Source organism: Lepidochelys olivacea, assembly GCF_965140295.1.
Source record: "Lepidochelys olivacea isolate rLepOli2 genome assembly, chromosome: 1".
NCBI classification, from domain to species: domain Eukaryota; kingdom Metazoa; phylum Chordata; order Testudines; family Cheloniidae; genus Lepidochelys; species Lepidochelys olivacea.
This window is the reverse complement of record NC_140411.1, coordinates 192,248,728-192,264,341: the sequence shown is the minus strand read 5'-3', so window position 1 is coordinate 192,264,341 and position 15,614 is coordinate 192,248,728. Positions and strand designations below refer to the sequence as shown.

The window sequence follows — 15,614 nt, the reverse complement described above, 5'->3', positions numbered from 1 at the left end:
TTAGAGGAGGTTCATTTTATTATAATTGACCAATAGCAGAAAGTTCCTGTGACTAGCTTCTTAGACACATTATTTGTAGGCTGGAAGTACAATATTCATTTAAAACAAAATAAAAACCAAAAACCTCCTTGAACAGGAATTGAAGTTCTACATTGAAGCGGGGGAGGAAGGCTCACTGACCTATTCGCAAAACTAGTTTGGAAGCGTAGGCCCCCCAACAGTGAGTATTTTAAGTCTTTAACTCAGTTCATAAATTGAGTCCAAAGATAACACAGGAACATGTTTAGGCTTGTCAGAATTCAATTTTCATTTATTTTTTATTTCAATGGATAATATCAGTGTTTGTTTATAAGATTTTTTTTTCTTTTTATCAATTTTAAATTTTCACAGCTGTGGGAAATTATGGGGGTCAGATAATTATTTAATGACGAATTAAAAAAGTTAAAGCTTATACCCATTTAAAACCCAAATTGTCAGCATCACATGTCAAAGTGTACAAAGTAAATATGCTTCAAACTAAATTCTCAAGCAGCATTTTTCTTACTTTGCCCATCTGTAAGTTTTGATTATCATTAATGGAAATATTTTTTCTTCGATTTGTGTATGATGAAATCAATGTTTGCCAACCTTTACCAGTAAAAATCTATTCCCTCCAAGCATTTGTAGGTTGTATCATCTTAATCAGTTCTCTTCACCAGTTGTCCTCTTCTCTGGATCTTTACCTTGTCCAACAGAGGTAAATACTTAGTTATTTCACTTCTTATGTAATTGTTACTTATGCCAGGTATAGAAGCCTCAATACTTTGTCCAAATATTCAGAGTTTAAGGCCAGAAGGGACCATCAGATCATCTAGTCTGACTTCTTCCATGTCACAGGTCACCAACACCACCCAGCAGCTGCACACTAAATCCAACAACCCATTTAGACCAAAGTATTACAGTGTGATACAACGTGTTCCAGAGGCAGAGAATAGGTGGAGGTGCTGAGGTGTATCAATGCTCAAGGCCCTTGCAATGGCAGGGAAAGTATTATGTGGGTATATCTCACTTGATCAAAACAAGTGACCTGCTCCCCATGCTGCAGAGGTGGGAAAAGAGGTGGAAAATAGTGAGGATTCCTAAGGTTAGGGTCCCTTGTCTATTATGCACTTGATTCAGTGGCCTGGTTTACAAAAGCTCTGAGCATCCAGCAGCTCCAAGTGAAGTGCACTGGGAAATGCTGGGTGGCCAACATTTCTGAAAATGAGACCGGATGTTCAGGTGCAAAATGACAGACTTAGAAGCCTAAACTTAGGTACCCATTTTTAAAAGAAATCTTGTCCTCAGCAATCTCCTTCCTTTTAGTTGTCATGGCTAGGCTTATGTCAGTGTGTGTGGGAAAATAAGTTTCGCTTCATATTTGATGTCCTTGGTTGACTGGGCTGACCTTAGGTATAAGAATAGTATTTCTGTGAAGCTACCTTTTAGATACTCCTCAAGGGGTTGTCAATGAGGACGGGACCTACTTTAACATTGAAGCTAGAATTTTATTTCTCTATTACTATAAAAGAATGTTTACATTTGTTCGTCCTCTGCTTTCTAAATATTCTAGATGGTGTCCTGCAACCAGATCATCTCCTGCCAGCTTTTGGGACATTGTAGTGTTGTGTAATAGCTGTTTACCATACCCAGGGTGGCACTCACAAGATTGTCATTCCCACATGCTATTCGCTCCCTCTCCCCCACCCCTCCATTTTCAATTTACATTCAATTGAAGAATATCTTTTGTGCAAAATGCCCCATACACTGTCTTGTTTAGAAGCCATGTGTGCAAATACACCTTGAGCTACAGTCTCTAGGCAAAAGTTTAGCTCCTAGCTTGTACGTATGGTAGTGCTTTGGGGTCATGGATCATGGGTCTCTTGTGCTTGGAGCTACACAAACACATAAGGAGATACACTGAATAGTTTATAGTCTAGTTTTAAGGTCATGTCTATATGTGTTCCCAAGAATCCAACTGGCAAAGGGTTCCATGTTTTGTAACAGTAACTGTTCTCAGCCCTGACACACTCACTGTACCAACACACTGCTTTCACAGTATTTATCTGTAAAGAATATCATGTGAGCTAGCAAGTGAAAGCCGAGGACATGCTGATCGTTAATATGGTGGAATGTACTGACAGTATGTAAAGAACTGTGTGTATTTATACTGACATAATGTTTTAAAAGTCTATAACAAGGGAGAGTTGACAAACAGGTCTTCTGCCAGACCAGATCATGTGTATTCAACTATCCCTGTCTCCAGTGTAAATTAAATATTGTAAGGTCAACACAGGTTTCAGGGTAACAGCCGTGTTAGTCTGTATTCGCAAAAAGAAAAGGAGTACTTGTGGCACCTTAGAGACTAACCAATTTATTTGAGCATAAGGTCAACACAGAGTCCTATTTACATGTGAAAGTCAACAGGAAAAACAGGTCAGCGGAGAATGTGAAACAAACCAGAGTATGGAAGACACCTTGGAGCCAGCACCCCAGTAAGGAAATCACAAGGAGTCATCCTGACTCTGGGGACAAAAACAATGGACTTTGGGGTCATAAAAGGAAGGAACCAGGACCCTTCTTTTATTCTGCACGTGAGTGGGTAACTTGGCAGTTTATTACATTCATGAAAACAGGATCTCAACCAACCTGGGTTGAAACACTGCAGAAAAGGCTTAGGTGAGATAAGACTGCTTCAGACAAGGATTGCAGCCGCTGAGTTGTAGTCTCTAGAAATCATGTTCTACATTTGTTTTATTTGTAACCTGTTGTTCTTATTAGCCTTGCTCACTGTCTCTTAAATCTTAAACTTCGTTAATATACTTGTTTTCACTTTAAATTGATTGAAGTTCTGCGTTACGTGAGAGCTGATACTCCGTTGAATCAAACAAGCTTTTGTATGTATGCTATTCCCTTTGCAGTAGTGAACCTTGTAATTACTGTGAGTTCTAGTCAGAGGGGCTAGACCAGGGATGGGCAAACTTTTTGGCCTGAGGGACACCTCTGGATATGGAAATTGTATGGTGAGCCATAGAATGCTCACGAAATTGGGGGTTGGAGTGTGGGAGGGCTCCTGCTAGGGGTGTGGGCTCTGGGGTGGGGCTGGAGATGAGGAGGTTGGGGCACAGAAGGGTGCTCTGTGCTGGGACAGAGGGTTCGGAGGGTGGGAGGGGGATCAGGGCTGGGACAGGGGGTTGGAGCTTGGGAGGAGGTCAGGGGTACAGGCTCCAGGTGGCGCTTACCTCAAGCAGTTCCCAGAAGTAGCAGCGTGTCTCCCCACTGGTGTAGGCATTGCCAGCCAGCTCTGCATGCTTCTCCATCCACAGATGCCACCCCTGCAGCTCCCATTGCCTGTGGTGGCAGTGCTTGGAGTGGGGGCAGTGTGCGAAGCCCCCTGGCTGCCCCTACATAGGAGCCTCGGGGGGACATGCCACTGCTTCCGGGAGCCATGCGGTGCCATGGCATGCGCAGACTGGGGCCAGCCCCCGACCCCATTCTCCGGGTGGAGTGCTGGAGCAGGGCAAGCCCCAGACCTTGCTCCCCTGCGGGAGCTCGAGGGTCAGATTAAAACATCTGACAGGCCAGATGCGGCCCGCGGGCCGTAGTTTGCCCACCCCTGGGCTAGATACTACAGGGAAAAGTCTTCATAGAATATCAGGGTTGGAAGAGACCTCAGGAGGTCATCTAGTCCAACCCCCTGCTCAAAGCAGGACCAATCCCCAGTTTTTGCCCCATTTTCCCTAAATGGCCCCCTCAAGGATTGAACTCACAACCCTGGGTTTAGTAGGCCAATGCGCAAACCACTGAGCTATCCCTGGGGTTTCGGGTGTTGGATGCACCTATTGTTAAACTGCAAAGTAAAGTAGGACTGGCAGAGTCCTGAGGGGAGAGGTTGAGTGAAAGCAGTGCACTTGTTGCTGTGTCGGTCCCAGGGTACTAGAGAGACAAGATGGGTGAGGTAATTTTTTATTGTTGGTCCAATAAAAGATATTACTTCACCCACCTTGTCTTAGTGGGTGAAAGGCAATTGGAGTACAGGTGCTGACAACCAGCTACCACAAGAAAGACTCTTTCATGAGTGCAGGATAACAAGGTGACTCTCAGTCCTGGGTGTCCTGAGAAAGCATCACATTATACTAAACGCTGTGCTGATACAGTAATGTCGGGTGGGGGGGGGGGGGGCAGGGGGTGATTTTTTTTTTTTTTTTTTGGTTTTTTTTTTGGCAGCCTTTTTTATACGGGCGAAAGCCCTAGTGTAGATGCAGTTATACTGGCATAACCGTGCATGTGCAAGTAGAGCTCATTTTGTTTGCCAAACCAGCAAAGGCGTGCTGGTGTTGATATAAGTTGCATCTATGCTAGGAGGGTTTGCTGTATAGCTCTATACGGAAAACCTTTTATGTAAACCCAGTGTAAACCTGGGCTAAGACAGAATTCAGTAAGTCAGTGGGTGACTTTCACATAATTTAAAAAGGTCTTAATTTAAAGGGTGCACTTTCAATTTAAAAATCATATGTTGTAAGTATTGTTGTACCTATGCACTCAACGTTCCGTGTCACCATTTATGCTCTTTGTTTACTTTTTTTTATGCTTCTCGCACTTGAACAATGAAAGTCAAGTCAGTTGTACTTTTAGGTTTTTAATGCTGCTGTGTTTCAAGCATATCAGGGGAATGTTGATTTGTTTAAAAACTGTTTTCATTGGAAGCTTAGTGTTCCTTTAAATATTTTTCTTAATCTCTGTCTAAGATATTGACACTCATCTTTACAAGGAGATTTCTTTCTTGTTTATGAGCAAACGAATGTTCGGTCACAATGAAGGAAAAAATTAACAGGAAACCAAATTTAAAATTTACCGTTTTAAAGATTTGTTAATGTATAATGAAAGGTCTCTACACACCTACAACAGAAAGAGGAGTAGCCACTCAATTAGAAAATGACCAATAAGTATACCCCTCCCCCCGAATCCCAGCTAGAAATGGTCCTTATTGCATGACAAAATTTTGTGTATGAAGATAGACTTTGCATGCTCTGAACATCAACAGATTTGGGTTATTTTGAAGGAAAGGAAAGAGTGCCCTTCGCAGCTGAGGTCTGCTAATGGAGAATACATACCCAGCCAACAATTTCCTTTCTTTCAGTGGGATCCTGTCTGAATGCCTCCACCAACCACAATTAGAATAGTGTGGTGAGAGGCGAGAATTGGTCTGTCATTTTGGGTGTCATGTTAAAACTCCACCTGGAAACCAGTGCAAATCATAAAGCACAGGTGTCATACAAAATGGTGCATGCTCACCAAGGGTTAGTCTACACTGGCACTTCATTGGCAAAACTTTTGTCATTCAGGGGTGTTTAAAAAAACCCACACACACGCCCCCGAACAACAAATGTGCCGGTCTGAACAGCACTTCGTTGGAAGGAGAGCGCTTCTGCCGACAAAGCTGCTGCCGCTTGTGCGGGGTGTAAGTTGTTTGTCGGCAGGAGAGCGTTCTCCTGCCGACGAACAGCAGCTACGCTGCATGCTTTTTAGTGTCAAGGCTGTAGGGGCATAGCCATATCGTAATGTAGCCATAGTCCAAGAGGGCTGTCACATTCTGTACCAGGTTCAGTGCACTTTGAATTAAGATGCAGTAATCAAGAGCACACTGCAGTAATCTAATCTCAGAGTGACAATTGGTGAATCATGGCAGCAAGATCTGTGTCTAAACATATCACAGTTTCTGGCCCAGGCATGGGTGGGAGATGCTGTGGATCCAACAGTACTTCCAGACTGAATTCTTGTAACAAACTGTAGAAGTACACCCTCAGTTAAGGAAGCAGTTGTAATTGTCACCTTATTTCCTGGTTACTTTCCCCAACCTTCCAGCATCATCGCAATTTTCTCTTGGATTTAACTTCAGCTTCTCATTCATTTCCCAGTCTTCACCATATCTTGAGTAAGGCATTTAATAGCACTGGCTAGATTGGATAAGAGAGGAATAGAGCTGGGGGTCATTTGAGCATGCTGAAAACATTGTTGGCTCTATGCACCAATTGAACAAGATGTGGGAGCAAAATGGAGCCCTGTAGAAACTCTCATATGAGAGCAGTGGGTAGTTCTAAGTTATTGCTTTTCTGTTGCCTCTGGCATTTCCCTGATGGGAATTAAATTGCCAAATTGCAGCTCCATCTGTCTTTTCTGTGGGTTTGCAGACAAGCCAGCTACACCCTATAATCAATGGTATTGAAGGCAGCTGAGTCTATCTGTAGCCGTATTGCTCTTAATCCCTCACCAGGTGATCTGCCAATTCTGTCTAGTGCAGCACCAGTAACATGAATAGTTCTGTAACTAAAGTACGTAGATTAACAAAAGCTGGCAACCTGCCCTTAAAGAGGTGCTGACAGTTTCTGCCAACAGTTGAACCAGTTCTTAAGCACTGGCTTTCTCCAGTCAGGAATGAAATGGGTCCAAAGCACAGGCTATGGTATTGGCTATGGAGATATGGTATTTGGCTCCTCAAATGTAACAACAAACAAATGTAGTGTCTTGCCTTTGTGGAGGTGACAGTTGTTGGGTTTTTTTTTTCAAAAATTCATATACAAGTTTCATCGCAATGGGAGGATTGTGAAAGACTTTTTGATGGTGCTCATTTCAAAATATAATTACTTTTAATGAAATATATTAAGGAGAGGGGGGTGTAATTTTCAGACTTCTTGCTGCTATGCAGTGTTCTTTGCTGTTGCTGGTTTTCTATTTAGTATAGAATCATAGCAGTTACAGAAAGTTCAAAATAACATTACTTTGATTTATGCTTGTATCCCAAAATGTTCTGCATCATCTACAAGCACAGTAGATAGTTACTGTCGCTTTCAGGAGGAGGAAAATAACGCCAGGGAAATATATTGCTAAATGGCAATCTCACAGTTGAAAGATTTGCCAAGGAGCAGTATTGCCATGGTGGAAGGTTTCAAGAATTATTAGTTTTTAATTAAAACAGGTAAAGGGAGGGAAAATGCCATATTGTGTTGCCACCGATCTTTTAATAGCAATGTGGTTGCTCAGAGAACTATTATTCGTTGTACTGATGTCATCAGACTATTTGTTCAATCCTTTTGGAACCAGAGGCATTCAAGAAAAGCTAAATAAGTGGTGGTTTTTTTTAAAAATTTGCCAATTTAACATGTTAAAGTCCCACTAAATAACCTAGGAAATCTTCCAACATTAAAATTTTAAAATGAATCAGTGAATTTGTGTGACTTGCGTTGTTTCTTGTTGTCTAGTTTTACAGAAGATAGTTTGGATTACATCTGTGTCTCTGCATTTGTTTTTTTAGTAAGCAATAATCTATTTGTGTGACTGTAGGTGCCTCAGAAAACTGTCAAACAGCTGATTGCATGTTTATCTTAGTTATGGATCTGGAAAAAGACGACTAAGAAAAAGGTCTCTCTTCAATAAATGCTTTTTCTGAAACATTTAAAGTTAGGATTATTTGCAAAGCTCAAAGTGTTCTCGCGTGCTTCTCTGCATACTGTTTCACTCAGATACAATTATGGTAAAATTGAGAAAAGTACATCACATTATATAGCAGGGATCAGCAACCTTTGGCACGCGGCTCGCCAGGGTAAGCCCCCTGGTGGGCCGGGCTGGTTTGTTTACCTGCCACGTCTGCAGGTCCGGCTGATCGCAGCGCCCACTGGGCGGGTTTCGCTGCTCCAAACCAATGGGGGCTGCAGGAAATGGCGCGGGCTGAGGGATGTGCTGGCCACTGCTTCCCACAGCTCCCATTGGCTTGGAGTGGCGAACCCCAGCCAGTGGGAGCTGCAATCTGCCGAACCTGCAGACATGGCAGGTAAACAAATGGGCCCGGCCCGCCAAGGCGCTTACCCTGGCGGGCCGCATGACAAAGGTTGCCTATCCCTGTTATATAGTATTACAATTTTCAAGAGGTTTTAGTATTTGTGTATTGGGAAGATGGACACACATTGACATGTAATGATGGCGCATTTAATGGAAGAAAATGGTGGGTAATGGGGTAAAACTAAACCAAGCTTTTGGAGAAAGATGATAGGTATAGGCTGGTAAAGCAGATACTTGTAGTCTGTGGTCACACAAGCTGATTTCAAGAGAAGTGAAATACTTCCAAAAGAGTGTTTGGCCTCTGAGAGTGTCCCAAATTTGGGACATGCAGAGTCTGTTAGTTAGTTGGTTTCTGTGGTCTTCCCCAGCAGATTTTGCAGTATTTTCCAAAAGGTTCTGCTTATGAAAATTATTACAAGTGCTTTTGGTTGTAAAAGGGGCCTTGACTAAAGCTGCATGAATAGTGATTCCTGAACAGGATTTGGTCTTTCAGTGCGGTGGCCATCATCTTCCTATGCAAATATATTTGTATCTTCCTCTCTGCTGCCCTGTATACCTAGGACATCCTCCTTGAGTTGATCCTTAAGGCCTTACATGAAGTATGTCTTTTCCCTGTCTTGTAACATAAGAACAAAGGGACCTTCGATTAAACTAAGAGGTGGCAAATTCAAATCTACTATAAGGAAATACTTTTTCCCACACCTCTGATTAGACTGCTGAACTCCATGCAACAACATCCTGTGACAATGACTGAGCAAGATTCAAAGTGGGAGTGGGTGTTTATATATAGAACAAGATTATTCAGAATTATAACAGTGACTGGTAACAAAAAGAGAATTAGAATGGAGATAAAACATCATTTTCAGGTTGTAGCGCCAATCTCTATTAGAGAAAAGACAGAGACCTACATGTGGGCTCATTATCTTGCCTCTGCTTAGTATGGGGTTTCTTGCATCTTCTCTGCAGCATCTGGTGTTGGCCATTCTTAAAAACAGGATATTGGATTATATGGATCATGTCTGATCCAGTATGATGATTCCTATATACCTTCTCCTTTACGTCTCTTTGCTGCAATGTGTATAAGAAATAGGCCAATTTGATGGCACCTTATTGAGAGTAGTAGGTGCTTTGTCAGTTGTATGCTTTTGATTGTATGCCTCCCCCCGCCCCCCACACTTTGGGTGTTGCATGTATTTTGGGCCCCAGATTCTATGGACACCTTCATGCAGACACAAGATTCTGTCCATGCGGAGCAGCTTGCAGGATTGAGACTTAGATTGTACGCTCTCTTTGGAGAAAGGACTGCCTTCCTTTGTACAGCTTCTAGCACAATAGGACCCCAGTCCAGATGAGAGTAGCTGGGTACTGCTGTAATACAACTATAATTCCTATTGATAGTTATGAATCTCTAGAGTCTTATTAGTTTTCTTCCACTGAGGAAGTAAGAGTTGGAGCTATCCCTGACTGACTGCAATCATCTAGATTTCAAGTCATGGGCCTTCAGTAGGTGGAACACTGGAGTATAGGAGGACCTGGAATGGTCTCAAGCATGATCTAGAGCAGTGTTTCTCAATGACCAGTCTGTGGACCAGCGCTGGTCCCTGAGATCTCTCTGACACAGTTTAGGAAGGCAGCAAGCCAGTCCTTGGTATCAAAAAGGTTGACAAACATTGATCTAGAGCAGAGTTACTCAAAGTGGTTGTCTGTGGACTGGTGCCAGTCCGTTAGCCATTGGCTGCCAGTCTGTGCTCACATTGGGGGGAAAAAATTGCCAGACCCCACATCAGAGAGCTTGAGAAGCACTGATCTAGAGGAATGAGGACGGGAGTAGAAGTCGGAGTCCTGAGTTCTAGTACAGAGACTGCCACAGATTTTACTATGTGGCCTTGAATAAATCACTTCGTCCGTCAGAATAAATCACTTCATCCCTCAGCCTGTTTACCCGTTTGTAAAACGTACTTGCCTAATTCATGGGTGCATTATGTGGACTGATATTTGTGTAGTTCTTTGAAAGTTTAAAATGTATGGATTAATAGTTGCTTTTTTATTGAGTAGATAAGGACACCAGAACCATAATTTTTAAACGAGTAACAAGCTAGTTTTCGCTACTTTCCCTCTCTCCTGCTCCCATCCATCCCAAATTAGTCTGAAATATATATATGGAGTTTGTTTTCTGAACTGGCCTCTAACCTGCTTGACTCTGGTTGTGGATCAGAGTGGTAAGTGCCTTTACTTGCCTTCTCACTTTTGGTCATCTTTTCTTTAGGCTGGCAAATAAGCAGGACCGAGAAGGAGCGTTGGCAGAAGCAGATGTAATTGAGTGCTTATCGCTGGAAAAGCTTGTCAATGAGCATAAATGTCTGTGTCAGATTGTAAGTATATCTTACTGTACTTGATTTATTCGTATAAATGTAATGCTTAGGAGAGGTGATAATGTGGTCCTGTAATCCCAGCAAAGATACAGCATGTTGGTCTGCAGTACAAACAGTTCCAGGTCTCACCCTGCCTTTGTGCCCCTTGCCTGTCCAGAAGGAATCCTTTCTAGGGCCCCATCTGTACATGAGCTCAGGCTGAACCAGTTTGAAATCATATTAAAATTATTCTTCTTTGAGTGATTGCTCATGTGTATTCCACAATAGGTGTGCGTGCTCGCCACGTGAACTGGTGCCAGAAGGTTTTGCCCTGACAGTACCCGTAGGGGAGCGACCCCTGGAGTGGTGCCTCCATGGTACAGTATAAGGGGCGCTGTGCGCTCCCCCCACCCTCACTTCCTTCTTGCTGCCATTGAAAGTGCGACGGAACTGCTCTGCTCCAGCTTTGCTGTAGCTTGTCCCCAGAACTGCTTGTTCATTCAGTGTTGGTACCTGTAGTTGGTTAGTTTAGTTCAATTCAGCCAAAGCGCCTGGGCTGGGGCATGCCCTGCGCCCCGGGTTTTAAGTCATGCAACACTTGTAGGCGATCCATGCCAATGAGTGATCCGCACGCAGACTGTTTATGCTGTTTGGGGGAAACCCATCTCAGCGATTGCTGCGAGATTTGCAAGTCCTTTAAGCCTCAGACCGAGAGAGAAAGGGACATTAGGCTCCAGGCTATTCTGATGGAGTTGGTGCTGACCCCGGCTCTGGAGCGCCACTCCAAGTCGGCACCGGGCACTGCGGTGTCGGTGCACGGTGACCCTTCAGCGCCATCAACTAGATGGCACCGCTTCTCGTCTGTGGAACGCACCAAGAAGCCTAGGAAGAGGCCGCCTTTGCCGCAACACAGGAGTAAATCTGGGACAGAGGCTAGACCCATGTCAGGCATGGTCAATCTTAACTGGCCCGTAGGCCTCCGACTCAAGTCGAGCGGAGTAGCGCGGCCCATTCGGAGCAGGCTTCCCCAGATGTCCGGATGCCCTCCACACCGGAGGCCCTGTAAGCGGCCCGGGATGTTACATCCAAGCTGGTACCAGGAGCACTGCTGATGTCGGCCATGCTCTCCAGAGGCAAGCTGCCGCTGGGATCTCTGCAGTCACCCCCGGCTCGGTCCCGGTCGAGGGAACATTCCTGACGCCGTTTGCCACCCAGCAACTGTTGAGAGCAAAGTCCATGTGGACAGCCCTCGACGCCCCCCAGGCTGGCTGTCTGGGTTCCGTCCGATCGGGACTCTCTGCACCACTCCACCTCGAGGAGCGAATACCGGCGGGACCGAGGCAGACGACGCCAAAGTTCCGAGTCTGCTTATAAGAAGTCTCAGGACTATAAGAGGTGCCCGCAGAGGCCATCTTGGCCTGCCCCTCAGCCTGGGTCCTCCAAGGGCAAGCAGGCAGGGAAAAGGCAGTTTTGATGGGATGCCAGGGGGCGCCCTGACAGTTCTCATCTGGGATCCACCCTCAGTAAAGCTTCCCTTCTCCAATCGGTTGTGTGCTTTCCTCCCGGAGTGGTCGCGGCTAACCTCGGACCTATGGGTCCTCAACACCATCTCCCGGGACTACACTCTCCAGTTTACTTCTTCCCCACCCAACTCACCCCTCGCACGAGGCTCTGCTTAAATAGGAGGTGGGGCAGCTCCTGGGCCTAGGAAGCAGTGCCGGAGGAGTTCAAAGGCGTGGGATACTACTCCCACTATTTTCTTATCCCGAAGGCCAAAGGGGCAGCTCAGGCCCATCTTGGACCTGCGAGGCCTGAACCAGTACATGGTGAAGCTCAAGTTCCGCATGGTCTTCCTAACCTCCATCATCCCCTCCCTGGATCCCGGGGACTGGTACGCCGCCCTTGATCTGCTGGACGTGTACTTCCATATTCATACATTTGAGGGGCACAGATGCTTTCTCCGTTTCATTGTGGGGCGGGAACACTGCCAATTTACTGTCCTCCCATTTAGCCTGTCCAGCTTTGGTTGGCCTCAGAGTTCTCCCAGGCCAGGGACAGGATGGACAAAGTGCTCACCTCCCTAAAGAGGTGGTCCTCCCCGAGAAATACGTTCAGGGGCAGGGCCACGTCACTGGAACTGGTGTCTGACGCGTCGGACCTGCGATTGGGGGGGCCCCACATGGGGAGCGTTTAGACCCAAGGTCTGTGGTCGGCTCAGGATTTGACCCTACACATAAATGTCAAGGAGCTCAGGGCGGTATGGCTGGCATGCATGGCCTTCCGCTTGCACCTGGAGGGCTGGGTGGTCAGGGTCCTCACGGACAACACCGCCTCGATGTTCTACATCAACAGGCAGGTCGGGGCCAGATCCTCTGCCCTCTGCTGCGTAGCCCTCAGGCTGAGGCACTTTTGTATAGCCCACGACATCTGCCTACAGGCCTTCCATCTGCTGGGCGCTCGGAACGTGAGGGCGGATTGTTTGAGCATGGACGACTACTTCTCAGCACGAGTGGTCTCTCGACCCAGAGGTGGTGCACAGACTTTTCCAAGTGTGGGGAACTCCTCAGGTGGACCCGTTCGCATCTTGGCAGAACCATTGCTGTCCCCGGTTTTGCTCTGGAGGGGGCTGGGACGGGGAGCTGTCTCAGATGCCTTCCTCCTGTCCTGGTCAGGCAAGTTTCTGTATGCCTTCCCCCTGTTCCCACTGATTGGCAGTGTCCTGGAAAAGATAAAGATGGACAAGGCCTGGGTCCTCCTGATTGCCTTGGCATGGCCCAGGCAGCATTGGTACGGGACCCTCACGGGCCTGGCGGTTGCCCCGCCATGGCCATTGCCGGCCCTCCCAGACCTGCTATCCCAGGACCAGGGCCGCCTCCTCCATCCCAACCTAGCGACATTCAAACCTCATGGTGTGGCTGCTCAATGGTTAGGTAAGGAGGAAAGGACGTGCTCGAAAGCAGGTGGCCCTCCACGCGATGAGCCTACTTGGCAAAGTGGTCTTGGTTTTCCAGATGGGCGGACAAGTGGGGAGTCTCCCAGTGGCCAGCTTATTCTGGACTACCTCCTTCACCTTAGAGCCCGGGGCCTGGTGCCCTCGTCAGTGAAGGTGCACCTGGTGGCCATATTGGCCTACCATCTGCCGGTGCAGGGCCACATGTTATTCTCCCATGCTATGACCGGCTGATCCCTTACGGGATTGGATAGTCTCTTCCCATACATTCGGCCCCCAGTCCCACAGTGGGATCTGAACCTGCTGTTGGCCTGCTTCACAGGTTCCCCATTTGAGCTGCTAGCTACATGCTCCTGGTCGCACCTCTTGTGGAAAGTAGCCTTCCTGGTAGTGATCACGTCAGCTAGGCGGGTCTCGGAACTCAGGGCCCTGACCTCCGAGCCCCCGTAATTGGTGTTTCATAAAGATAAGGTCCAGCTCCGTCTACACTCCTCGTTCCTCCCGAAGGTGGTCTCCGTCAATCACATGGGTCAGGACATTTTTCCCGATCCTCTGCCCCAAGGCCCATATGTCCAGTAAGGAACGCCACCTCCACACGCTGGATGTGAGACAGGCTCTGGCTTTTTACCTGGAGCGGGCTAAGCTGTTTAGGAAGTCCTCGCAGCTCTTCATCGCCTCGGCCGAACGCATGAAAGGTCAGCCGATCTCCACTCAGCTGCTCTCTAACTGGATCACCTCGTGCAGCTGTACATGTTATGACCTGGTGGGAATCCCTCCACCACCAGTTGTGAGGGCACACTCAACTAGGGCGTAGGCCTCATCAGCTGCCTTTTTGGCCCATGCCCCCATTCAGGACATTTGTAGGGCTGCCACGTGGTCTTTAGTTCACACGTTCACCTAGCACTACGCGATAGTCTCCCAAACCAGGGAAGACGCCGTGTTTGGCAGGGCCGTACTCCATCCCGAGAGTCTGTGAACTCCTACCCACCTCCAACAGAAATAGCTTGGAATCACCTATTGTGGAATACACGTGAGCAATCACTGGAAGAAGAAAAGATAGTTACCTTTTCCGTAACTAGTGTTCTTCGAGATGTGTTGCTCCTGTGTATTCCACATCCCGCCCTCCTTCCCTTCTGTCGAAGTTGTCTGGCAAGAAGGAACTGAGGGTGGGGGGAGCACGCAGCGCCCCTTATACCACTCCATGGAGGCGCCACTCCAGGGGTCGCTAGGGGCGCTCCCCTATGGGTATTGCTAAGGGGAAAAACTTCCGGTACCAGTGCACGTGGCAAGCATGCACACCGATTGTGGAGTAGACATGAGCAACACATCTCGAGCACCAGTTATGGAAAAGGTAACTATCTTCTCATGAAGAAAAGGAGTACTTGTGGCACCTTAGAGACTAACCAATTTATTAGAGCATAAGCTTTCGTGAGCTACAGCTCACTTCATCAGATGCAGTGGCAGTTTCCACGATATGCATCTGATGAAGTGAGCTGTAGCTCTCAAAAGCTTATGCTCTAATAAATTGGTTAGTCTCTAAGGTGCCACAAGTACTCCTTTTCTTTTTGCGAATACAGACTAACACGGCTGTTACTCTGAAACCTATCTTCTCATACTAACTTGGTTTAAAGATTGTTTGGTCAGCCAGTATTGTTAGATCCAAACCTTGTTAAAAACAGAAGAGGAAACTGGGTTCTAACCTTGGATTCTTATTAGGTTTTAAACACAGTTTTTTCAAATAAGATTTTGGCCCCATATTTGTGCTCTCACCTAACCTTCTTTAAACGGAGTTACCACAAACTGGATCTTTTTGTGAAAAAAATTGGGGACGGGTTGGTCTTAGTCCAATTTGCCAGTAAAGAAGTGTTCACAAAGAAAATAATCACAGCCAAGGCTATGGCTATCTCAGACATAATTAGGGTCTCAAATTTACCATGTGTCCACATTGGGGCTCAAACTGTGTGTTTTCAAAACAGTGCTTCAAAAGCTGAACAGATAACCATTGAACATGGGCTAGCAAATCTTGGTCGCTACCTAGTGTAACTGACACAAAAACATCAAGGGCCACTGGTTTGAATTCCACTACCAATCCCCTGAGCCATGTAGGCCTACCTAGTTATATGTTTTCTTTCAGTGATCCATTTTGAATCAGAGTAGTATAACCTGTAGTTGAGTTGATTTCCTGCTCTTCCCCCTGCACCCACCCACCTACATTGCCAAATTGTATCATCAGTTTTTAAAGTGGAAACAAAAGCATTATAAAGTAAAATTACCTTAGTTTTAAAGCTAATGGCAGTCAGATTATTAATGAGTTACATATTGTTACAAGAAGTTGCAGTGAATGACGGCATATTTTTTTTGGATTTAGCATCAAGATCACTTGATGTAACGAGGATTTGACTTTATAACACTAGCTTTGATAGTGTGAAGTCTTTTTCACATAAGGAAATATTTGTAGG

General features: G+C 46.1%; 1 protein-coding gene across 7 annotated transcripts in view; it reads left to right on the top strand.

The window, feature by feature from the left end:
* ARL13B (ARF like GTPase 13B) overlaps positions 1–15,614 on the top strand; it is a 79,722-nt gene that overhangs the window by 37,706 nt on the left and 26,402 nt on the right. For all 7 annotated transcript variants that reach the window (XM_084641941.1, XM_084641944.1, XM_084641940.1 and 4 more), the window contains exon 5: positions 10,121–10,226. In XM_084641941.1, the coding sequence (XP_084498067.1) occupies positions 10,121–10,226 (106 nt within the window). The remainder of the gene's footprint in view (positions 1–10,120; positions 10,227–15,614) is intronic.